The sequence below is a fragment of the Phalangium opilio genome, unplaced genomic scaffold (genome assembly GCF_054372755.1).
Source record: "Phalangium opilio isolate 3A_F unplaced genomic scaffold, DU_Popi_V2 ptg000209l_1, whole genome shotgun sequence".
Taxonomy (NCBI): domain Eukaryota; kingdom Metazoa; phylum Arthropoda; class Arachnida; order Opiliones; family Phalangiidae; genus Phalangium; species Phalangium opilio.
In genome coordinates, this window is record NW_028324217.1 from 2629706 (window position 1) to 2654899 (window position 25194).

The following is a 25194-nucleotide window of genomic DNA, read 5'->3' on the forward strand; positions in this document are numbered from 1 at the left end:
CTGGTTCACACCAATAACAATCTAGGGGTACACAGTTCAGATTTGAAGAAGTGCATGAATCATTCAAGTGCTTCAAGTAGTGACAGGTGTGAAAATGGCAACTAATCGAAGGGAGGGGACGTTTCTTTTGTCAATTTTATTTGCAACATTTCTAGCTACATTGGTCTTAATTCAAGAAACAAATGGTAAGATTAATTTAATTTATTTTATTTAATATACGCGATAAAAATACGTGGAAACTTTAAACCCATCCCCTGACAAACCAAGGCTTAGCGACCCAGGTGTTCCTCCCTTGCCCCTTATTTGTTACGTTAGGGAAACTCCCTGAAACAATATAGATGTATTCGAAGTTTTATATATATATATATTTATATCAAATATAATTTAATTTAATTTAATTTATTTCAGGACAAGTTGTATGTGTTGAAGGAGATTCGTTGAATTTAACCAGTTCTGGTAGTGACAATCAAACAGCTACCAAATGTGTTCCCGCAGCTTCTGCATCGGAAACATCAGAAACTCAAGTAGTTTCGACATACCCTAAAGAAGTTCCTAGACGCTTCTTTGAAATTGATCAAACGTAAGTTCTGTTTAATTAATTTAATTATTTTTTTGAAATAAAATTAAATAGGCGTTTAAATTAAATAGGGGATTTAGTTATTCAGTTGTAAATTACATAATAAGTGTTTGTACACGTTAATTGATTTACATAGATGCGTGTATAGTTTAAAATTAGTAGAAATTAGTGTAATATAATTCTATAGACTCTTTATAACACTATTTACACCTTGGGACTAATTATATTTTGTATAATCTGCATTAAAATGGGTTTAACGGAGATCTAATGTTTATATATAGAAATCTTTAGTTTATAGATCAACAGGGTTCATACAAACCTGGAAAAATCAGGGAAATAAATATTTGACAAAAACCTCAGGGAAATTTAGAATTTTTAGTAAAATTCAGGGAAATCTGGGAAATTTGCGTCAAACAGGGACCGAGTAATTAAGCAAAATGTCCATAAACATACCCTCCATAGGATTAACATTACACTATACTTTGGAGGCTCATAACTCTGGTTCTACTAGAGATACGGGGATGTCCTTTGAGTATGTTATAGCCCCCATTGCCCCCCATCTAACCATACTAAAAACTTGGGGCTACGACAAACAGGGGCCGAGTAATTAAACAAAATGCTCATGAACATACCCTCCATAGGATTAACATTACACTATACTTTGGAGGCTCATAACTCTGGTTCTACTAGAGATACGGGGATGTCCTTTGAGTATGTTATAGTTTAATTTGTCCCCCATCCAACCATACTAAAAACTTGGGGCTACGACAAACAGGGGCCGAGTAATTAAACAAAATGCTCATGAACATACCCTCCATAGGATTAACATTACACTATACTTTGGAGGCTCATAACTCTGGTTCTACTAGAGATACGGGGATGTCCTTTGAGTATGTTATAGCCCCCATTGCCCCCCATCCAACCATACTAAAAACTTGGGGCTACGACAAACAGGGGCCGAGTAATTAAACAAAATGCTCATGAACATACCCTCCATAGGATTAACATTACACTATACTTTGGAGGCTCATAACTCTGGTTCTACTAGAGATACGGGGATGTCCTTTGAGTATGTTATAGTTTAATTTGTCCCCCATCCAACCATACTAAAAACTTGGGGCTACGACAAACAGGGGCCGAGTAATTAAACAAAATGCTCATGAACATTCCCTCCATAGGATTAACATTACACTAAAGTTTGGAGGCTCATAACTCTGGTTATATTAGAGACACGTGGATGCAATTTGAGTATGTTATAGTCCTATTTGCCCCCCATCCAACCATACTAAAAACTTGGGGCTACGACAAACAGGAGCCGAGTAATTAAGCAAAATGTTCGTGAACATACCCTCCATAGGATTAACATTACACTATACTTTGGAGGCTCATAACTCTGGTTCTTCTAGAGATACGGGGATGTCCTTTGAGTATGTTATGGTCCTATTTGCCCCCCGTCCTTCGATAGCATTTGCTCCATAGGATACTCCATATACAGGAAAAACCTTGAAAATTCAGGGAAGTATATGGGAAAAACCTGGAAATCTCAGGGAAATTTGTTTTCCAAAAGTTGTATGAACCCTGATCAATGTTTGATATTTTTAATATCAATAGGCATATATTAGTCACCTTTTACCTTGCTTTGTGAAATTTGGTGTTTTGTCTTCAAAATCCCTTAATAACTAACCATATGTAATTAAAATTACCTATTTAACTAATATCATACCATACCCTATCTCTCTCTGTGGTTATTGTTTGAAATTTGAAGCATTGCGACTATAATCGCAGTCTCAGTGACGCTGACGGCGGTTGTTATAACCGTCATTATTATCGTCTGTTGCTTTTGGTCCAAATGCCCCCTCTACTCTTGTTGTCGAGTTCAGTACACCGCTGACCTTCCAACCCTGGGTAAGGCGCCTTTAAATGCCCTGCTGCTATAAATGCACGAAATAAACTGATGGGTTTTTACAATTAGCATGATCAAATATACCAGATTCCTCTTTTCCATTCTAATTTTAAGTATTAAAACGTTTTAGTTTCGTCAAAAATAGCTATTAATGTTTGTTTTTGTTATTATTTTCACTTAAGTTCATAGCTTAGGTATGACGATATTTTCAATGTTTTTCCTTAATTTTCACGTTGTTTTAGACGTTTTTCCTTAATTTTGACCTTGTTTTAGGCGTTTTTCCTTAATTTTGACGTTATTTTAGACGTTTTTCCTTAATTTTGGTTATTTTAGACTTTTTTGCTAACTTTTGACGTTATTTTAGACGTTTTTCCTTAATTTTGGTTATTTTAGACGTTTTTGCTAACTTTTGACGTTATTTTAGACGTTTTTTCCTTAATTTTGACTCTATTTTAGACGTTTTTTCCTTAATTTTGACTCTATTTTAGACGTTTTTCCTTAATTTTGACGTTATTTTAGACGTTTTTCCTTAATTTTGACGCTATTTTAGACGTTTTTCCTTAATTTTGACGTTATTTTAGACGTTTTTCCTTAATTTTGACGCTGTTTTAGATGTTTTTCCTTAATTTTGACGTTGTTTTAGTCGTTTTTCCTTAATTTTGACGTTGTTTTAGATGATCTTCCTTAATTTTGGCGTTGCTTTAGACGTATTTTTTATTTTTTTACATAATTTTGACGTTATTTTAGACGTTTTTCCTTAATTTTGACGCTATTTTAGACGTTTTTCCTTAATTTTGACGTTATTTTAGACGTTTTTCCTTAATTTTGACGCTGTTTTAGATGTTTTTCCTTAATTTTGACGTTGTTTTAGTCGTTTTTCCTTAATTTTGACGTTGTTTTAGATGATCTTCCTTAATTTTGGCGTTGCTTTAGACGTATTTTTCATTTTTTTACATAATTTTGACGTTATTTTAGACATTTTTTTTTTCATTTTTTTGCTTACTTTTGACATTATTTTAGACGTTTTTTGTAGTTTTTGCTTAACTTTGACGTTATTTTAGACGATTTTTAGTTTTTTGCATAATTTTGACATTATTTTAGACGATTTTTATTTTTTTGCATAATTTTGACGTTATTTTCGACGTTTTCTTTTAGTTTTTTGCTTAATTACGACGTTGTTTTAGACGTATTTTAGACATTATGTAACATTTTACATTTTAAATACAGTTGAAAAAGGAGAGGACGTGAACATCAAATCTGTACCAACAGATGATAATGACAGTCAACGCACACTTGTCTTATCAAACAATTCAAATGGAAAGCAAGACAGATGTGAGTTTTTACCAAAATCTTTTTGACCTTTTTGACCTTATTTTCTGGCGGGTGGGAAGGTTTGTATACTTTTGCAATAGTTCATTTGCAATTGCAAATATACGCGCTTTATCGCATATCAATTGAGATTGTGAAGAATACGGGTTTAGTTATGTACCAGCAGAAAGGGTTGAACGCTTACATTGCATGGTATTTGAATTGCAGCAATAACTTCAATTTACTTATGTCTGCGTTGCTATTTTTTAATCATAACCAAACAATATTGATTTATTTGAGTTTTGCTATAAGTAATTGGTAGTTTTCGCGCATATTTTGAACTGTGTGTGTAGTGCGTACCTATATGGAATATGGGTTACTAAAAGTGTACACTTATCTTCAACGTACGTTTTGAATTGCATCGAATTGCATCAAAGCAATTTACACGAAAGTGGGCGATTGTCAATCTTATTTTTATAGTATTATCACAAGGGGATTTATGTGCTACTTGCGTTTGATTTTATATGATCATTTATTTTTGGTGACTGTATTAACATTGCAACCTAATGCGATACGACATACAATATTTGCCGTTTTTAATTTCTTAGTGGACATAATTTAGCGTAATTTTGTTGCTGCATCCTAGTTTTGTTGCGCAACATATAACTTAAGTACGAGACTAGTGTGATACTACCAGGAATACATAGAGCTACTAGGAATCATAGTGTATCCACCATTTTAATTTCTCAACGTATCTGGGCGGGCTTTATGGGAGGAGCTAGCTAGACTAATCATTATGTATGACGGATTTAACCCATAGCTATTTAATGATTTATATCGCTGCCTGTTGCACCTTGCGTCTTACGCGCCTACAAACTCTCGTTGCTATCAACCAATGAAATTACAGATAGAGAGACGCCATCAGAATTATTAATAGCCCATCCCACAAAACCCGAATTCATAGAAATTAACGTGGAACACAATGATTCCCAGTAGCTGTGTGTATTCCTGAGACGCTTCTTTAGAAAAGTGTAGGGGGATAACACAAGGTAAGAAATAGAATGAAGGGTCGGACATTGAACATGTAGAACTGAAATAAATCGTTCTTTAGTTCACTCATTTAAAATTGAACTAAGAATTTTTTGATATTTTTGAATACAATTATAAAAATATTACGCTGATGTTTTTTGGTTTTGACAACAATTTTTGAATTATGCGAGTTGCACTACTGTTGTCACGCATGCAAATGCAATTAACTCGTACCTTGGAAATGTTTTCCACCTTGATAAAGAAAGTCGTCTATGAATTGCAGTTTCTATGCTAGGAAAGCCCTCCTCTTGCGTCGTCACTAATTTCTTGGTGCATCACAACCCTAATAAGGTAGGCCTATATTTATCTAATTAATACGCAGCCGTGATCGACAGCTTAGCATCCGCAGCCAATTAAGCTTTGTAAAGTAATTAATAATTAATTAACCAACCAACCAACCAAGAATTAATCGCATCACCTTAATTACAATTAAAATGCAATTAATAAATTAAATATAATGAATTAAAAAAATAATAATTAAAACACATTTTTTTGCCCAATTTTGCTCATATTTATTATTATTAATTTGAATGAAATGTTTGTTTATTTGTTTATTTATTTATTACTGAATCGTAATTTTAATATTAATATTTTCACATTTTGCACGAAAACCTTTAAAACATTTGCACGGTTGTATATTTATTATTTTTTAGAGCACATATTTGTTTGCAATAAATGTGCAACGGCATTTCTCAATCAATGTTAAACAACACTCGTGACACTACGCGACTTATTTTCTTTTAATTAACTCATTAATAATTAGCTTTGTTGCTATTTTCCGCTGGTGTTTTTTTTAATAAAAAAAATAACGTACAGGGTGTTGTGTTATAAAAAGGGGTGAGGGTAATTATAGGACCGAAGTATTGTACACATGAGTGGGATGCGTGGTTAGTTCTATGGGAAATCAACTGAATTTTGAGTGAATCGATGAAATGTTAAATGTAACTTCTATGACCAGCCCTTAGATTTTGATTGAGCCCCCACAAGGGATGCACCATTGCACCCCCTAACCCACAAGTTAATAAATGAACATTGGAGAAGTGTTTATGATTGGATGACCCCCTTAATTAAATTTAACGTAAGAAATAGTCTGTCCAGTTTCTTACTTATTAAATTTAAGGGGGGTCATTCAATCAGAAACACTTCTCCAAAATGTTCATTCCTAACTTGTGGGTTAGGGGGTGCATGCACTTCCCTTGTGGGGGCTCAATCAAAATCTAAGGGCTGCTGTCATAGAAGTTACGTAACACATTTCATCGATTCACTCAAAATTCGGTTGATTTCCCATAGAACCATCCACGCATCCCACTCATGTATGTACAATACTTCGATCCTATAATTACCCCAACCCTTTTTGAAAGAACACCCTGTATTATCAAAAAATTAAAAAATATATTCTTAAATTGAAATATTTGAATTATTTAATTGACAATAAATGTGGACACATAAATAATTATGGTTTTTAATGTGTTTCATCAGGGATGGATTTAATTTTAGAAGTAGGAATGGAGATGTACGGTTAGTATTTACTTCAGTTATTCCGACTCATAGATCACCCAGTATAGAGCCCCTTCCTCCAACACGTAACAAAAAGTTTAAATTATCTTAATGGCTCACTTAAACTACGTTTTGATGACGTTGCTGACGGGGACGGCGAAAAATAAAGTAATTCCTTTTTACCTCTGTCGCTATGACCCCCCGCCTCTTCCTTCATACCCCTCCCATGGATTAACTAACGCTAGGGATAGTTCGTTCCCCCCAAAAGAGAACGCATGCATGTTCCAAACGCCCCCTAGCAGCAGCTACTATCCCTAACAGGAAGTTATAAGAAAATTGGACCAAATATCACGTGGTCCATGACGTCAAAATTGAAATACTGCCCAAATTGGGCAAAAACGATGTATTTTGCCGAGAGATGGCGCTATATCTACATCCGTTTTGGTCCAATAAATTGGGGGAATGAAGAGGGGAATCAAGGAATAATAGATGATTTTATAAAAGAGGAGGAGCTTATAGAGAAAATGTTGCCCTCGACGTCATTTTCTACGTCATCTCACAAGAGCGAATGAAAACCGACCATTTCATTAACGCATAGCCCACTCGATCACGCTACAATTTCTTAAAACCATTAAGCCTTTGCTACTTAGGTTTATTCACACCAATTTTGAAATTTAAGTAAGATGATGAATGTAAATCAGTGTTGAACTGCATAGTTTTCTGACTAGGAGAATGGATAACATTTATACCAGGAGGCCAGGCTACTTGGCGTACAAAGTGCAGCACCAACTAGCCTTGACTCCTGGTGTAAATTGCAATCCTCCTCGTCAAGTCACGTGACTTAGAGAGGAAGCAACATTCCAACAAGATGGCCAAGACCATAAGGTTTATTTTATAAAATCAACTATTCGGAACATGTAGTTGGCGATAGCACTGCATGGGAAACCCAGTTAGTGAACAATCCCTAGCGTTAGTTAATCCATGCCCCTCCGTTCCGTGGAAGGGGGTCCGGGACTTTGACGCGCTCCCAGATATTACTCTCTTCTCCATTCCTACTTCTAAAATTAAATCTATCCCTGGTTGTATAAAACTTTTCTTCCTACGTTTGTTGAATTCATTCCTATTTTAGCTGACAATCCTGTGGTTGCTGTGTAAGAGTCGTACAACTTCTCCGGATGAGTGAAGTTTTTCGTTGACGTAACGTCGAAATATCAGGATCAAATATATCGGTTCATTTTTTGGTTTTTTTAATTAAAATAAATAATTAATTCGAATTAGCGTAAAATTATATATATAATGTGCTTTTGTACTTAATATAAGGTTTTTGTGCAAAAACTGTGATAATTATATACTAATACTAATATATTAATATTAATATGAATAGGGCGCACTAGTTTAAGTAAATAATTTTAATATTTAATTATTTAATATCTATATAAATATAGCTAATTAAATAATTTCCCGAAAATAATTAATTGGGTTTTGGGTACGGGCTGTCCAGTTATCATGAAGTCTTGGTTTTCTATTTCACTTGCGAAATTTAGTTAAGTACTATTTTGTGAGGAATGCATATAACTAATAGGAATTATTGTGCGACAACCATTTTTCTCAACGTATCTAGGCGCGGGCTTTGAGGGAGGAGTTAGCTAGATTAATCATTATATATGACGAATTTTACCCAAAGCGAATTAATAATCTATCTCGCTGCCTGTTACACCTTGCGTCTTACGCGCACCCCTAATAGACCCTTAAAGAAAATAAACAAGCTGGACACCTTATATCGCCGAGTCGGGATTTTTTCGAATAGAGTACCAACGCCATCTAGTGGCGAAAGGTTTCGTTGAATAAATTATAAAAACTTTACTAAGCCTTTGACAAAATCTAAAAAGTTCTGTGTAATTTCAATGACAAGCTTTGGAAATCTCCTTACCTTTCTACGATTTGAGACTCCATTGCGAAAAACAACAAGGTATATTACGTTGTGAGCTTGTGGTAAAGCGAAATCTGCTCTAAAACAGTTCCTTAATCACTTTCACCTGAAACTTCAGTTCCCAAGTTCCGCCATTAAATTTTTAAAGTACACTTCTTTGCCACTACTGCGCAAAATCGGCCCATAGCCGTCTAAACCAATCAGATTAATATACTGATTACCCAGAATGCTCTGTCAATCCTCAAAAGACGGTTGGGAAATTTGAACGATTTTCTTTAAGGGTCTATAACTCCCGTTTCTACCAACCAACCAATGAAACGACAGTAAGAAAGACGCCATCAGAATTATTAACAGGCGTGACGTGGGTAGTAATTTCTCAAGCCCGGAATTAATACCCACAAAACCCGAAATCATAGAAATTAATATGGGATGTATATGGGCGCACAATTATTCCTAGTAGATGTATGTATTCCTGGTGTCACTTACGCTCTATAGTACTTAAAAGCATATCATAATATAAATCAAAACAAGAAATAGTTAAAAATTCCTTCATTAAAAATTAAACATTTTACTCTCTAATTACTAATTAGTCTTTAGTATATATAATTTCTTAATTGGCTTCGCGCTAACTGGACGCTCAATATCGAAATTAATCTAAAATAATTAGTATTAAAGTCTACCACTTAGTTCCTTAAATAATAATGAATTAAAACTATGAAATTAATTAACCAAACGCTTTTAATGAATGTGGGTCAGGGTAATTGAAACAACTAAACTTAAATGTTAGTTGAATTAACTTGGATTTTAATGAACAGAATTTAAATTGTGAGAAGAGAATGAAATGGTAATCGATTTGATGGGTTTTGTTTAATTTATTTAAATTTATGCAAAAATGGGTGTGTAGTTTCAACTTGAAGGAGAGATGAGGTGGAGTAGCAATCTGAATAATACCTATAACGTAGCCTCTGTAAGTAACGCCATCTATGGAATGGCAACGAAGTCCTCCCAGCATCCTCAGTTTTGAATTCGATTTGGTAGGGGTCGTAATTGGTGGCACGAAAACGTATAAAAAAGAGATAATTCGTGAGAACTAGTTTAGTATTTTTAAAAGGCGCTAGGCGGCACTGGCAGCACTTAACAATCAGAGTAGGGACGTGCGCGAGGTACTCTGGGATCTTACTTTCATTGCCGCAAAATTACCACTCCATCGACGCTAGGCCGCAGCACTTAACAAACCAGGTAGGGGCGTGCGCGAGGTACTCTGGCTCTGAGACTTTCATTGCCGTAAAGTTACCACTCCATCTCTTCTTTCTCTTGGATGTTTATTCCTATTTTTGCATAAAAATAAATAAATGAGATATTAATGTAAAAAATTATTTAACACAGAAATTAAATTCATAAAGCTAACTAGTAAATACACTTAAAACGTTAAATCCCCTACACGTAAAAATAACTAAAATAATTTAACGAAACGTCGAAAGTTAATTAAACTTAATTAATTATAATATAATCCCCACTAAAATTAATAATTAAAAAATATTAACAAAAAAAAATTATTAAACACCATACCATATTAGATGTAATAAATGTGCCGAAAAAAATTAATTAATAAGTTAATCAATTTAATTTTAATTAGTTTTAATTTTATAAAAATGTGCAGCGAAACTTTCCAGTATTATACATATTGTAATTGGCATTTTTCACAAATTTTTCCAAAATTTTCAAGCGCAGTTTAGGATGATAAATATTTTTTTATAAATTTTTTATTGCAACTTTAAATATTTTGAAAATGAATAAATAACAACATAAAACCAAAATTGAATGTATGTTACATTAACATACAAGCAGCCTTGCCTTATTCTAATATTTTACATGTTTACAAAACATTTTTGTAAATTTATGATAAACATAATATGATCAATGCTTGTACATTTTGTCTAAAAATATACGGTATATATTAATTAATTAGTTTAATTTTAGCGTAATGATAATTATAATTAAAATTTGTAAACACGTGGGTTTAAAAAATTTAAAATAAAAAATAAAAAATAAACAAACACGCCTGGGACGCAATCTAGTGTGCCATAAATAATAATTAGGTTAGGTTAGGTTAGTTTTTCTTAATTAATATACCACTAACTCGGCTTTTAAACAAAATTAACCAAAAATTATACAAGATAACTTTAGCTATTGATGTACTAATTTTTTTTTTAATTTATTTTGTAAAATATTAACATTTTTAACAGCTGTGGCATTTGCGTAAAGTGAATAAAATTCTGTATGGATGTTTATTAATGTTCATTAGTATTTACAGCTAATTAAGTATTTAATTAGGTAAAGAAATGCGGACCACCCTGTATTTTTTTAAAGGCCGACTTCCAGCGAAAAGGGTTCTAGCGAACTGAAAACCGAGCATCGAGACTAATCACTAAAAATGAAGCGACCGTGCCGATTTTCGAATCCCCGCTGGGTCAAAAGTTGGAAGGGTTCTCGCTAACTGAAAGCCGTGCAATGTGGTTCTAGCGAACTGAAGATGAACAATAGAAATCCTTTTAAATTTATTTCCTCTCGAATTTTTGCTTTCCCCTGAAGGAAATTCTCTATTGCGTATCTTCAGTTCGTTAGAACCACATTGAACGGTTTTCAGTTAGCTTGAACCCTTCCATCTTTTACCCCAGCGGGGATTCGAAAATCGGTGTGGTCGCTCCATTGTTAGTCTCGATACTCGGTTTTCAGTTCGCTCGAACCCTTTTCGCTGCTGGAAGTCGGCCTTTAACTAAAGAAATTCTAGTGTAGTATTTGAGCCTCTGCAATATTTTCTAGTCGCTCAAATATTATAATATTTTCCTTTAAAAAACATTAACCGGGATTTTTAATATGTCACGCTATTCTCTGATCAAACAGGAAAATGCTTTTTTTATAAAAAATGAAGTAAAAAGAGAAGCCGAATAGTTCGTATAGCTGTGCAAATACGTTGACCTTGCTTGTAATGCCGCAAAACAATAGTAGACCTTTCCTATTGGCAAGTACTATACTATATTTTATACCTAAAAACAAGAAACTTTACGATTTTGTAATATTATATCTACGTGTGGTGTTGGGCATCTCAATATATGTTGAATCTCATAGAGGTAATGATGAAATTTCGGATTGTAGTTAGAAAAGATTTTAACTATGGATATTAGCTCAATTCTTGAGAAATTGGCTTCAATATAGCTTTTGAATTGATATTTAAGAAATTTTGGACGAAAATTAAGGTTGAACGGTATTAATGTGACCTCTCTTTCGCTATTGGTGGTATGGTATTAGCCATTAGTTGCACCAAACACCACAAAAGCAACTTGAATGCTATAGATACCAACACAAGTAGAATAATCTTACACCAAGTTCCTATGTAAGATTTTTTGCCGTAGCCTCTGTGTCTGAAAGTTCTGACGTTAAGCTTTTTAAAGTTTCCAACGGAGCTCGCGTGAATGGAGAGATAAAATTTCTAAAATCTCGGCCACGACCGAGAACGAGCTTTTGAAGCAGCGCTCCACAGCGGTGGAGAGTGAAGTAAAACAGGCGGGGCTAATTTTTTTATCTGAGTAAGTTCAAGCATGGAGGTATCATCCACGGTGTTTTCGTTTTTTATGGCAACGGCGTATCGTGCGGAGTGCTAAGGGGGGTGGAATTTTTTTAGTGAGAGCCAGCTTTCCGCGGCTGATGTTAGTTGGCGCCGAGAAAAAATGTTAGGAGAGAAAAACATTGGGTGTTGAACCACCATTTACTCTACAGTAGATACATTCGGCCTAGCCTTGGGATATCAAGTTTTAGGAACACTCGAGATGAGACGTTGGTTAGAGAGAACCTGACACACAATACCCTCATTCCTAAGCTGGAAAGCTAGGTCCTTGGTGTTAGATTATTCACCTTGTGATACCAACTATTTCATTCCCAATATAATTCGAAGCTGGTAGATAATATTTTCTCAACAAACTCAGCTTTCGTTTGTCCACAGACCTGTCGTGTTCTTGCACAGGGTTGCTATCTCATTAAACGGTAGTAGTTACCGTTACCATGAGATGATTATTCAGGGTGCAATTAAATGTGATTAGTAAGGCAGGGTTCGTACGGAAACTGGAAAGCCTGGATAAGTCAGGGATATGGAAAATAGGAGAAAAAGTCAGGGATAAGTCAGGGATGCGAAAGTTTTTCCTAAAAAGTCAGGGATTTCGTTTGGTATATCAAACCATGCTTCGACCAATGATAAATATGAGCCAGGTGTGAAAAGTGGGCTCTGGGCTGGGACCTTAAAATGGTCAGGGATATTGCGAAAATTTGGTCAGGGGTAACCTGGAAAAAGTCAGGGATTTTGAGAGTAAAAATTTCGTACGAACCCTGTAAGGGAAGCAATGAGGTTTACTTGGGTGGTGGGCTTAGGTCACCTCTGGCGGACACGAGACATGCTGCGCCTATAAGGTAGGAGTGCTGCCATGGGTCGTATACTAAAATTCTCCACACTCCCTACCTCAAACCAATCTTTTTTCGTGTACACGATTGTCCACAAACAAACAGATACACAAACAAACACACGAACAAACAAAACTCCATTCCATAACCTACATTTAATAATGCAAAATTCACACGTAGATAAAAAACAATAAAAAATTATTGTCTTAGAAAGCCCTTCGTTGCAAAAACGATAGGCTTAATTACACGGAAAGGAGAGAAAAAAAATGCCAACGTGGTGGTTGTGTGTGTTTGGTTTCCATCGAGGATAAGCTGTTACGGCTGCGACTCGGGGTTGGCTTCGGAGTAAAGTGTCTTAACATTTTAAGAACGTTCGGAACGCGAGATGACATTTTTCCCGGGTTTTCTTCTACTTCAATTGGTGCGAGACTTAATGTGTCGTGATTATTAATGTTTCGTACTATGCCGTGCCTGTGTAAGAAAATATGGTTCGTAAATGTACACGACACCCGTCAGTCAGTCCGTTAACTAATAACCACCGTTTTGGGTATTTGAGATTGTATAATGAGGATTAAGTTGTGTGTGCCCTTAACGAAGATCTGAATATTGCTAGTGGTGGATTTTAATTTCAGATAGACATTGAGTAGAATCGTGTGCCTTTTTTTGTGTTTTTTTTTTTTTGTGAACTTTCAACTAAAGGCAGAGGTAAGATCTATTGGTAGTATTTATATTGGTTAAGATAGTTAAGTGGTCCGTGTAGCTTAAATCGGACTGGTAAACTTTGAAGCCCCATCTAAAGTATTTGTTGTGTACATACTACATAGAATATCATCAGGAATGCATACAGCTGATAGGAATAATTGTGTAACCATAAATTTTTCACTCAACGTATTAATAATCTACCTCGCTAAGAGTCGCTATGCATTGCATTTTGTGCAAGCCTAGGAACTCACTTTGCTACCAACCAATGAAACGACAGTTAGAAAGACGCCATCGGAATTATGAGCAGGCGTGACGGATAGTAAGTTCTCAAGCCCGAAATCATAGAAATTAACATGTGTGATATTGGGGGAACAATTATTCCAATTAACTGTATGTAATCCTAATTTTATACACCTTTCCATGGAGTGCAGACATCCAATAATTTTTGTTACGCTATCACATTGTTACGGTACCTATACTAACCTATTTTAATCGTGGTTAAGGTCACAAATTTTTTCTTCGGTTTTTTAATTTAATTATAACATTTTCGTATCATCTTTATAAAACCCTGACCTTACAATATTAGACTGAAATAATTATATGATCCAAAATTGCACTTTGACTTAATTATAGTCAATGCATGCGATAACTGATACCAGAAGTGAGATGAGACCAGAAGTATTGAGCTAACCAAATTCTTCACTCGGCGAAGGTGAATATTCTTGATAACACACCAACGGTTGGCCCTCTAGTGGCGATTTCAGAATTTCCCCTCCAAAACGTGAGACGCTCGCGGTGGTAGACGGCCAAAGTAGATTCAAGCACACGCGTCCGTGTTTCGCCGCTTTAGGTTGAGGGGAAGGGGGTAGGAAATGTTTTTGGAACTCGACCAATTTTTTTCTCTCTAGTTTTAGCGCGTGGGAAGCGGCATAAAATCCTCAAATTTGTTCACTAGTGCCAGGATCTACTACCAATGCTAGAGCCCTTCACTTCTAGTCTCATCTCACTTCTGCTGATACCAATCAATCAGTCACTCGCTCCTCGCGGGTCCGGTGACAATTAAACGGCGACATTGTGTCGCCATGCAATATTAGGTAAGATTTTTTTGGAAAATAACAGTAAACCATTGTGCCAAAGATAAAATATTATTTGAATGAAAATTTTTATTTGCGACATATCTTTTCTGGAAATCAATGCGTTTACTCTTATCTGATTGTTGTAATCGCACTTAGCTTAGTGCATTGAAGCATTGTGAGGTTTTTCAAGTGATAAAAATTAACAATAGCTCGTCGCGTGAACCATAAACTCGTGAAGATTGCGTACATCGCTGTTTCGTTCGGATGGAAATTTTAGCTAGCTCTAAAATATTCCATACTAATATACTACCAGGAATAGATTTAATTTTGGAAGTGGGAATGGAGAACAGAGTAATATCTGGGCGCGCGTCAAAGTCCCGGACCCCCCTTCTACGGGACGGAGGGGGGGGGTATGAAAGAAGAGGCGGGTCATAGCGACAGAGGTAAAAAGGAATTAAGTATTTTTCGCCGTCCCCGTCAGCAACGTCATCAAAACATAGTTTAAGTGAGCAGCCAATAAGATAATTTAAACTTTTCGTTACGTGTTTGAGGGAGGGGCTCTATGCCGGGCTATGAGTAGGACTAAAGTAAATACTAACCGTTCTCCATTACTGCTTCTAAATTAAATCTATCCCTGGTATTATATATGATCATGCATTTATAGTCCTATATTATCCTATAAAAACACATGTTTTTTCTCCCCCATAAAATCCTATATTATCCTATAAAAACACATGTTTTTTCTCCCCCATAAAATCCTATAATTCCTTTAAAAAAATTAAAACATTTTCCTATGAGTATTTTAAATTTTGGACTGCGCCCCATGTGCGAGTAAAAATGTCTTCACATACATTCCTATAAAAACACATGTTTTTTCTCCCCCATAAAATCCTATAATTCCTTTTAAAAAATTAAAACATTTTCCTATGAGTAATTTAAATTTTTGACTGCGCCCCCTGTGCGAGTAAAAAATGTCTTCACATTCATTCCTAGCAGCTGTATGCATTCCTAGGAATATTTTTACGATATCCGTGCCGTGATTCAACTTATTGTTAGTTGGCTGTTGCATTAACCGTCGTGAATTACTCAGACCAACCGATATCTTGGGTTGACGACGTCGATTGCGTTGCGTTGTTAATACGACACTCTCTACGGTTGTCAAAAAAGTAACCTATACTCCGGCACGCTTTTCTTCCTAATAATCGGACATATATCTCGAGATAAGGAACAGTTTTCTTCAAAAGGAAAAGCCGTCTCAGTGGTGAAACGCCATGTTAGCGAAACGAGGCGAATTAACACTCCATTCAATGTACCCCTTGAAGTTAAAGTAGTTTAGAAACACTCAAGGTGGGATAAACCGATAGGTTATCGTTTCACAGTATTTAGTCGCTCGATGAAACTTGATAAAAACATACTGCGACGCGAGGGGTCGGATAGTTAGTCAATTAGATTATTAACACCTGAACGTTAACTTAAGTTTTTTTTTATTTTCGCATTTGATTTCAAAGATTCCCATATGATTCTTTAATTAAAACCAATTCCAAATGGTATCCTCCCAATGGACCGAATTCCCAAATGGTTCCTCACTTATCTTTTTATTTCAAAAATGCTACAATACTTATCTTTGTGATTGACAAAATTTTCCCAAATGCTTTAGTATACTTATCTCTAGCTTCGATTGACAAAATTTTCCCAAATGCTTTAGTATACTTATCTCTAGCTTCGATTGACAAAATTTTCCCAAATGCTAAAGTACTTATCTCTAGCTTCGATTGACAAAATTTTCCCAAATGCTAAAGTACTTATCTCTAGCTTCGATTGACAAAATTTTCCCAAATGCTAAAGTACTTATCTCTAGCTTCGATTGACAAAATTTTCCCAAATGCTAAAGTACTTATCTCTAGCTTCGATTGACAAAATTTTCCCAAATGCTAAAGTACTTATCTCTAGCTTCGATTGACAAAATTTTCCCAAATGCTAAAGTACTTATCTTTAGCTTCGTTTGACCAGAAGTGAGATGAGACCAGAAGTATTGAGCTAACCAAATTCTTCACTCGGCGAAAGTGAATATTCTTGATAACACAAGAACGGTTGGCCCTCTGGTAGCGGTTTCTGAATTTTCCCTCCAAAACGTGAGACGCTCGTGGCGGTAGACAGCCGAACTAGATTCCAGCACCCGCGTCCGTGTTCCGCCGCTTTAGGTTGAGGGGAGCGGGGGTAGGAAATGTTTTTGGAACTCGACCAATTTTTTTCTCTCCAGTTTTAGCGCGTGGGAAGCGGCATAAAATCCTCAAATTTGTTCACTAGTGCCAGGATCTACTATCAATGCTAGAGCCCTTCACTTCTAGTCTCATCTCACTTCTGGTTTGACTAAATTTTCCCAAATGTTTTCCTATTCATTTGTTTTTGCTGTTACTTCTAACTTGGTTAATTTAATAAGAACCTTACAACTAATTATATTAAAGCAGTGAGTAAATGAGGGGAAGAAAACGTTTGAACTCTATCACCACCTTATCTTAAATTTCAATAAATTTCTTAAACCATTCCTGGAAATCGATAACCCATGCACAATCCCATTCTCGTTTCCTCGGAATCAATTCACATATCCAACCCCTCGTAACACACTCACACACATTGGCTAGTCATAGCTAGCGTTATATATTACTTTTAGGGGGTTCTTTCGTCAAATCATTATTCAGCGAGATAATATTCATTCTTAAGCCCCTCCCCCTTCGAATTTATACATCGATGGAGGGGGGAGGGGGGTAGCATTCAGTCTATATAAAACTAACTAAAAAGATATTTACTTAAAGACATACATTAACAATGAGCCGGCCGGACGTGTAACCGTACGTTCGAATTTAGAACGCGTTTCTGTGTGTTACTAACAATATATCGAAGTTTTTCTCAAACGATAACAGCTCGGTATATAGTTTTAACTAAACGTAATCAACCCCGTATTTTCAAATGTTTAACCACGTGCTAACGTCGGTGGGTTAAAAACAGCGGAAGTTGATTATATATTGGCAAAAGCGTACACTTTTATTGTAGTATATATTTTTCATTATCACGAGGTTTCAGTATATCGCGGATGTACACGCTTTGGCCGGGAATTTCTCTAATTGGATCCGTTATGTTTTAACTACTTCCCTACAAAGAACTCAAAAGAACTCAATAAACGATATATTATACATGGTTTTTCTGTCTACATTGAAAGGAAGTTAAATTTATAGTAACTGCTGTAGACTGTGCGTGATGCATGTATTCATGAAAGTGTGATCATCTTTTTATTCTTATTTTTTTATTTATTTTTTTGACTTCAAAGTGGGATTGCCAAGTTTTTAATTAAAAAGTATGTATAATTTAAATTAAATTTTTTTGTACGTTGTGCTCCAGTTTGTAACCTGTGACAAACTTATGAAACATTACCAATGTTGCCCCCATAAGGGATGAACCCTTTAACACAAGTTATAAATGAACATTGGAGAAGTGTTTATGATTGGATGACCCCCTTAATTAAATTAGCATTATCATTGTCTGTTCAGTTTCTTAATTACTTATTAAATTTAAGGGGTTATCCAATCATAAACACGAGTTCCAATGTTCATTCGTATCTTGTGGGTTAGGGGGTGCATGCATCCCTTGTGGGGGCTCAATCAAAATCTAAGGGCTGTTCATAGAAGAAGTTACATTTAACATTTCATCGATTCACTCAAAATTCAGTTGATTTCCCATAGAACCATCCAAGCATCCCATTCGTGTACATACTTCGGTCCTATAATTACCATGTACGCTGTGACACTAATTATGGGTAATTCAGGGTCGCCATTTGCTTAGTTAGCCTTTTATATTGTGAAAACTGAACTTAATGTAACTTGTATATGGAAATCATTTTATTTTCGGGATGTCCAAAGACAATATCTCTAGCCTAGACCCTAAACCCTTCTGAATATATATTTTTTAATCTGAATTCTTCTTTAAGAAATTTTTTTAACAGATATATTATAGCAATTTTAGACCATAGATTATATTATATGGAATTTTCCACACGAGTTTTCAACAAATACTTTTATGAATTTAAAAAGTATTTCGCGCTGCACGTGGCGATAAATTAAATACTTGGAAGGTGCTGATTGGACATGAATTCCTTTGTATTAAAATATAACCCTTTTTTTCAAAGGTCAGGGGGTCAAATAGAGACTGGTTGGTGTGTTGAGGACCACCTTGGGTCTGCTTAAGACGGAAGGAACATTGAATTGATAGGATGTATCTAGACCACAAAGAATTGTAAATTAAATAAGATAAGGCTTCAAACACAAGTTAAGGACTTCTGGTAACTTTTGAAGCCCAATTTAACCACCACGTCTTTGTTGTCAAAATACCGTCCAATCAATTGTAGTATCGTCTTAAGCAGACGATAATACGCAGCCTTTTGAAAGAGTTTATTCGGTATCGGTGCTTTACTAACCAACTCGCATCTTAAATTTAGTGTATATTTGATTGATTGAAAATCGATTAAACGTTCCATTAACTAGCTTTTAGCTATCAATAACACCACCAGGAATACATACACAGCTACTAGGAATAATTGTGTACGTTTCATTTTCATTTCCCAACGTATCTAGGTGCGGACTTTGTGGGAGGAGCTAACTAGACTTATCATAATGTATAATCGAATTTTACCCGTAGCCATTTAAAAATCTATCTCGCTGCCTGTTGCACCTTGCTACTGACCAATGAAACAACAGTTAGAACAGACTCCATCAGAATTATGAGGTGCATGAGGGGGGATAGTAAGTTAATGTTCTTAAGCCCGGTATACCCACTAAACCCGAAATCATAGAAATTATATGGGATAGATGGGGGCACAATGATTCCTGATAGCTTTATGCATTCCTGACATTACATCTAGGTTGTCAGATCGTTGGTATGTATTATTGTTTAAAATCAACTAAACCCGAATTCATAGAAATTAACGTGCGATATATATATGTGGCTACACAATGATTCCTAGTAGCTGTATGTATTCTTAGTAACACTCAATCAATTAATGACTTTTTAAAATTCTTATTATTTTTTTTTCTTCTTCTAAATTTGAGTCTTGACACCCGCTTGCTTCTTTACCAGTATAGCATCTGCAATAAGAAATCCGAGCTTTCTTAAGTTCGTTCAGTTCATATTACGAGATCGAATTTGCCTGTCACCGTCTAAGATTTATTCCTTAAATGCTTATATAGAGCGTGCCAGTCTGGAATAGAGTTACTGTTATTTTATAATTATTTTTTTTAATAATTTCTGACAATGTGCTTTCTACAAATTAACTGTAAACAAATTGGGTAATATCATAAGTTTATAAGTGATATGTTCCTTCCATAAGTATGAATGGAACTACCTATACAAGTTCGTAAAACTACTGAGAGACTTATAGTACTCGAGATAACTAGTTCGAAAAGGAGAACGACAATTAAGCGAGTCAATTGAAGTCCTACCTACACTCGGTGGTTGTTAATTAATTTTGCAGGACCAAGTTCCATCTAGGTCCTATTTAGTCTGAACTTACTAAGGCCCAAATTTGACAGCAGCGCCCCAGTCACCAGGCGCATGTCGCTTGACCCTGAATCTATGACCTACTTCAATCACTTCAAAATTACAAGCTCCGCAGTTTCTAAGTTACCAGAATTTACAAACTTATGGTGGAACATTACCAATTTTGCCCCCATAAGGGATGCATGCACCCCCTAACACAAGTTATCATGAACATTAAAGAAGTGTTTATGATTGCATGACCCCTTAATTAAATTAGAGAAATCATTGTCTGTTCAGTATCTTACGTATTAAATTTAAGGGGGTCATCCAATCATAATAAACACCTCTCCAATATTAATTCATCAGTAACTTGTGGGTTAGGGGGTGCATGCACTTCCCTTGTGGGGGCTCAATCAAAATCTAAGGGCTGGTCATAGAAGTTACATAACACATTTCATCGATTCACTCAAAATTCAGTTGATTTCCCATAGAACTAACCATCCACGCATCCCACTCATGTACAATACTTCGTTCCTTTAATTACCCTAATCGCTAATTAAACCAATATAGTTAATTAGCTTAAATTAATCCTCATTACGATATATCATACTTGAAAGATTAAAAAGTGATAATGATAACGCAATTAAGAATAGTCGGCCGTGATATGACCACAATAAAAAACTAACAATCTCATCCAAAATCTATAATAGAAATCGCTCTAACGAACAATGATTCCATTGTCATGCTAAGTTTCATTAAAGCTCTATTTTATCACAAAATAAAAAATAAGATATGTTTCACATATTGTTTTGCTATAGATGTCTGCGAATATAAAATATTTCTATACAATTTCATTGTTGCAAAATGTACCTTGATTTTTCTTATTGCCGAAATCTCTTGCCAAAATCAATTTGGACTGATAAAACTTACAATATTTCACTGATTTTGATATCCATTTGAACGATGACAATTGTATCTGAAGTTATGTGATAATGTATGTACCTTACTCGACTCAAATTATTATTTGTGTGGCTAAAAAGAAATTTGGGACAAGTGAGTGATTTATTGTACCTTTTTTGCACCGGTTCAAAGCTTTTAGTTGAGATCAGTTTGAGACTCTTATTGTAGTGTAGTAGCATTTGAAGGTTTCAAGTCTGGATTATTTCTTAAAGCATAAGTAAATAATAAGATCCTGTAAGTTAAAGATGGTGTAAGTGAAGTCCCGCAGTAGAACCATTTTAGACAAGTACTTAATTTTGAGTCGAAATCAAGGGTCTCCTCTGTGAACATTAGGGCAAGGACATGTGAGCATTTTTGGGTTTTTCAGAAGTAATTAGAGGTTGGTAGTAATACTTTATTGGGTAATTAACTATATAATTAGGGGTGATTGGGTATTTAACTATATAATTAGGGGTGACGAATTAATTACGTTGTGTTTTAGTACAATCTATGACTCAGTGACTTCGTTTTATCCACGTCACTTATATGGTCAAGGTGTCACCAATTTTGTTTTGTTTAAAGAAACTACAGACTGGTTACATTTTACTTAAATGCGTCGAGTAGTTTAATTAATTAACTCACTTACCTAATTGGGACATCTCTCTTCTTTATTTCTAGAACCACACGGTGTCATAATGATGGAAGACTTCCTCCCATTGTGTTCCAGCATGGAACGCGAAAGTTGGACACTACAAAAACTAAATTCATCCGATGAAGACAGTGACTTCAGTATGGAAGGCTTCTCCTGGGACGATTACGCCTTACAGAACCTCGACATGGACCCGTACCTTGATTTACTTCTATCTCAAATCTCCTCTAATTCCTCAACTGACTGTTCCCAAGTCGGCGACTTTATATTCGGTGGTCTGAGTGCCGGTGACTTAGCCGTACCTGAAATCGGTGGTAATCATTCACCGGTGATGTCCTGCTCGTCTTCATCCTCACCGTCATCGTCGCCTTACTTCACCAATACCCATCAGGACACGATGATGGTTAACAATGCAATTCAGATGAACAACGCTCAACCAAAACCAACTTACCTTAGAGACATTAAACTCAACCCTAATTCGGAACAGTACCAGCTGCAAACTGTGTACAACCGCGATGATGTTAGCTTCCCAAGCGATACCATAACGTCCAACAATCCTTTAATTGTCCTTGATGTGCCCCTTGAAGCCTTGACGGACACGTTGAACAACGACCATATTTACGCCGAGCAACCTCCCCAACCTGTTAAACCTACTGCCATTGTAAACCCACCAACACGCAGGTACGTCCGGACCAATTATCAAAACAACAATACCACCAAAACAGGCAAGGTCAAGGAGGTTACCCCAAGGGCACCAGGTCGACGAGGACCTAGGGCAGCGCCGAAAGACGAAGAGAAAATCTTCTACTGCAACTACGAAGGTTGCGCTAAGGTTTACTCCAAAAGTAGCCACTTGAAGGCCCACTTACGACGTCATACTGGCGAGAAGCCCTTCGCTTGTCAATGGCCCGGATGTGGTTGGAGGTTTTCGAGGTCAGACGAATTAGCGCGTCATAAAAGGTCGCATTCCGGGGTTAAACCGTACCAGTGCGAAGTTTGCCAGAAGAGGTTTTCAAGGTCGGATCATCTTGCCAAACATTTGAAGGTACATCGTAGGGATAAGGGGAATTATGGCAATGGAGGTAACACCACCAGTTATCGTAGAACCACTGCTGCTATGGCAATGGCAGGAACCTTAAGGGCAACTGGTAATAACGGTGTAAATACCGTGCAAATTGCAGTTGGTGTTGCTGTGTAAATGGTACACACCGATTTTGTAATATTTCTTGGCCATTGAACACGTGTTCATCGCGTTCTTGCCTACGTCATAATTAAATTCAGAATGTTGTTAAGAACAATCTTAAATCCCCGCAAATAATTGGCCAAACGTGACGTCATTATACCTAATTGATTTCATGTCGTCACACTGAAATCTTATAAATTTCTTATCGGGTCGCCATTTGCCAAGATGGCCGCTAAAAAAATTAACACGGCTCCTGCAAAAGGTTATAATCGTAAGTTTACACGAGGTATGAACTAGCCATGACGTCATAAACATTGGTAAGTGATACTATCATGAATAAGATTATCATTCCATGCATGCCCCAAGTACTGAACATTTATGAACAATTCATTTCATGCTGCCATAACTAGTCGATCAAAATATTTGAACACTTAACGTCCAAACGAAAAAAATTACTTGCCAAATGGCACTAACATGACATATACGCATGCGCCTTTGAGGCGATTTAGCTTTTTATAATAAAAGGCAAAAACATTGATAGTTTTCGGTGTTGAACTAAAGAAAGAATGTTTATTATATATTTATTTTTTTCAAATCCTATGGTTTAGGATATTATTGTTTATTTACTTTTCGTTGTTTATTATTTACTTGGTTAGTTATTAATCACGTTTCATTAATTTCTTGTGTCACATTAATTAACTTTAAATTCCCTAAGGATTAATTTGAAAAAAAAAAAAAATAAGTAGATTTATAGTTATTATTTTTTTCGTAATTAAATTTTCAATTAGGCATAATTAAATATAGTGTTTTAATTAGTGGAAATTAATTAATTTTGAATAGGATTGTTTTTGTTTTGAACAAATACGTGGTCATGTTATAACTAGTCAAACAAACGAATCCAAGTCCGTAAAGTTAAAATTAATATTAATATTAAAAATAAAACCCAAATTAAACTCTAGGTGAGATAATAGCAATTAGCTTTTGAAGTAATTAGTCTTTAATTGCTCTAATTTTTCATTCAATTAAAATTTAGTTCATATTGGGTTTATTTACTTCATTTGCAAATTAACAAACAATCAAACAAACAGATGAAATTTTTCCCACCTCTGTATTTGTTTTAATATATTTTTTGTTGTTGTGTTTTTTTCAACATTTTGCAATTACGTGATATTTGCCAAAAAGTGCCAAAAAAAAGGAAAAACGAAAAACAGTCAAAATATGTGTATTTTAAATTGATAATTTAGTCAAATTTCCATATTTAATTAGGTGTTATTTACGTCGTAAATATTTAATTATATAATTATCACGCGTATTAATTAGTATTCATTTGTTTGTTTTCTTGTAATTTTAAAATTGTGAAGAAAAAAAGAAAAAGTAGAAAAATTATCGTAATTTTGTTTTTGTATTAATGATCATTCATTGTTCAAATAATTAGTAAAAAAATTAAATGTGTGTCAATTAATTAGTTACTCTTCTGTAATTAAAATATATCGTAAGCAACAATATTTTCAACAAGTATCATCAAGAATACATACAGCTACTAGGAATAATTGCGCGCCATGTTAATTTCCATGCGAGTTTTGTTGTGGGCCGGGCTTGAGAACTATAATTCGTCACGACTTGTAGTAATTCTGATGGTTTTTTTTCAAACTGTTGTTTCATTGGTGAGCAGGAACGCTAGTTCCTAGGCACGCCCAGTGCGAGATAGATTATTAATTCGCTACAGGTAAAATTCGATTATACATAATGATTGCTCGTGGTAGCTCCTCCCACAAATTTTGCGCCTAGATACGTTGAATGAAAATGGCTCGTAGACAATTATTCCTAAAAGTAGCTGTATGTATTCCTGAAGTATTTCTATTGTTCTAATTTACTAATCTGTAATAATTATGTTATTTTATAGATTTTCTATCTTTATCTTTATCTTTATCTGAGAAATCACGGGACTTATCGCCATTGAAGAATGAAGGTATGTTTGTACTTAAACTTAATTATTTAAACAAAGATAAATATTATCTGTGTTTGTTTGCCCATTATTTTAGAGGCCCCCATAGGAAATACGTAATTGGGAACGTAGACTAACTAACTTTGGAAGTTCAAACTTAAAGGTTATGTTGCGGTTTTAAAGTAAAACTGTAAGGTCAAAGGTGAAACAATTTATAAAGCATCGTAGTCCAACTTTTCTTAGAATTTAGAAACATGATTAACTATCTTTAAAATGTCATAGCATTAACTTTAAAGGTGAGATAGATACACTCTTCCTCTATCAAAAGATACATCAAGTTAGTTTTCTTTCACAGGGGTTGAAATTCAATGCTTCCGGAAATATAATTGTACTGACCAACGTGGGTAATAATTCTTAT

At 35.2% G+C, this 25194-nt stretch overlaps 1 protein-coding gene across 5 annotated transcripts; it reads left to right on the forward strand.

Moving 5' to 3' along the window:
• Positions 1-48: 48 nt before the first annotated feature.
• On the forward strand, positions 49-24283 carry LOC149618361 (uncharacterized). 5 transcript variants are annotated; one of them, XM_089854095.1, is made up of 5 exons: positions 49-185; positions 409-580; positions 2343-2482; positions 3708-3812; positions 21678-21819. In XM_089854095.1, coding segments are annotated over exons 1-5 (510 nt in total). In that variant the 5' UTR covers positions 49-94; the 3' UTR covers positions 21680-21819. The 5 variants fall into 5 exon arrangements, with proteins under 5 accessions (XP_089710221.1, XP_089710220.1, XP_089710219.1 ...); XM_089854094.1 differs by lacking the exon at positions 21678-21819 and adding an exon at positions 7504-7705; XM_089854093.1 differs by lacking the exon at positions 21678-21819 and adding an exon at positions 5101-5263.
• The last annotated feature ends 911 nt before the right edge of the window (positions 24284-25194 follow it).

Coding starts and splice junctions, on each gene's coding strand:
- LOC149618361 (XM_089854091.1), top strand. CDS start 21,695: ATGATGGAAGACTTCCTCCCATTGTGTTCCAGCATGGAACGCGAAAGT.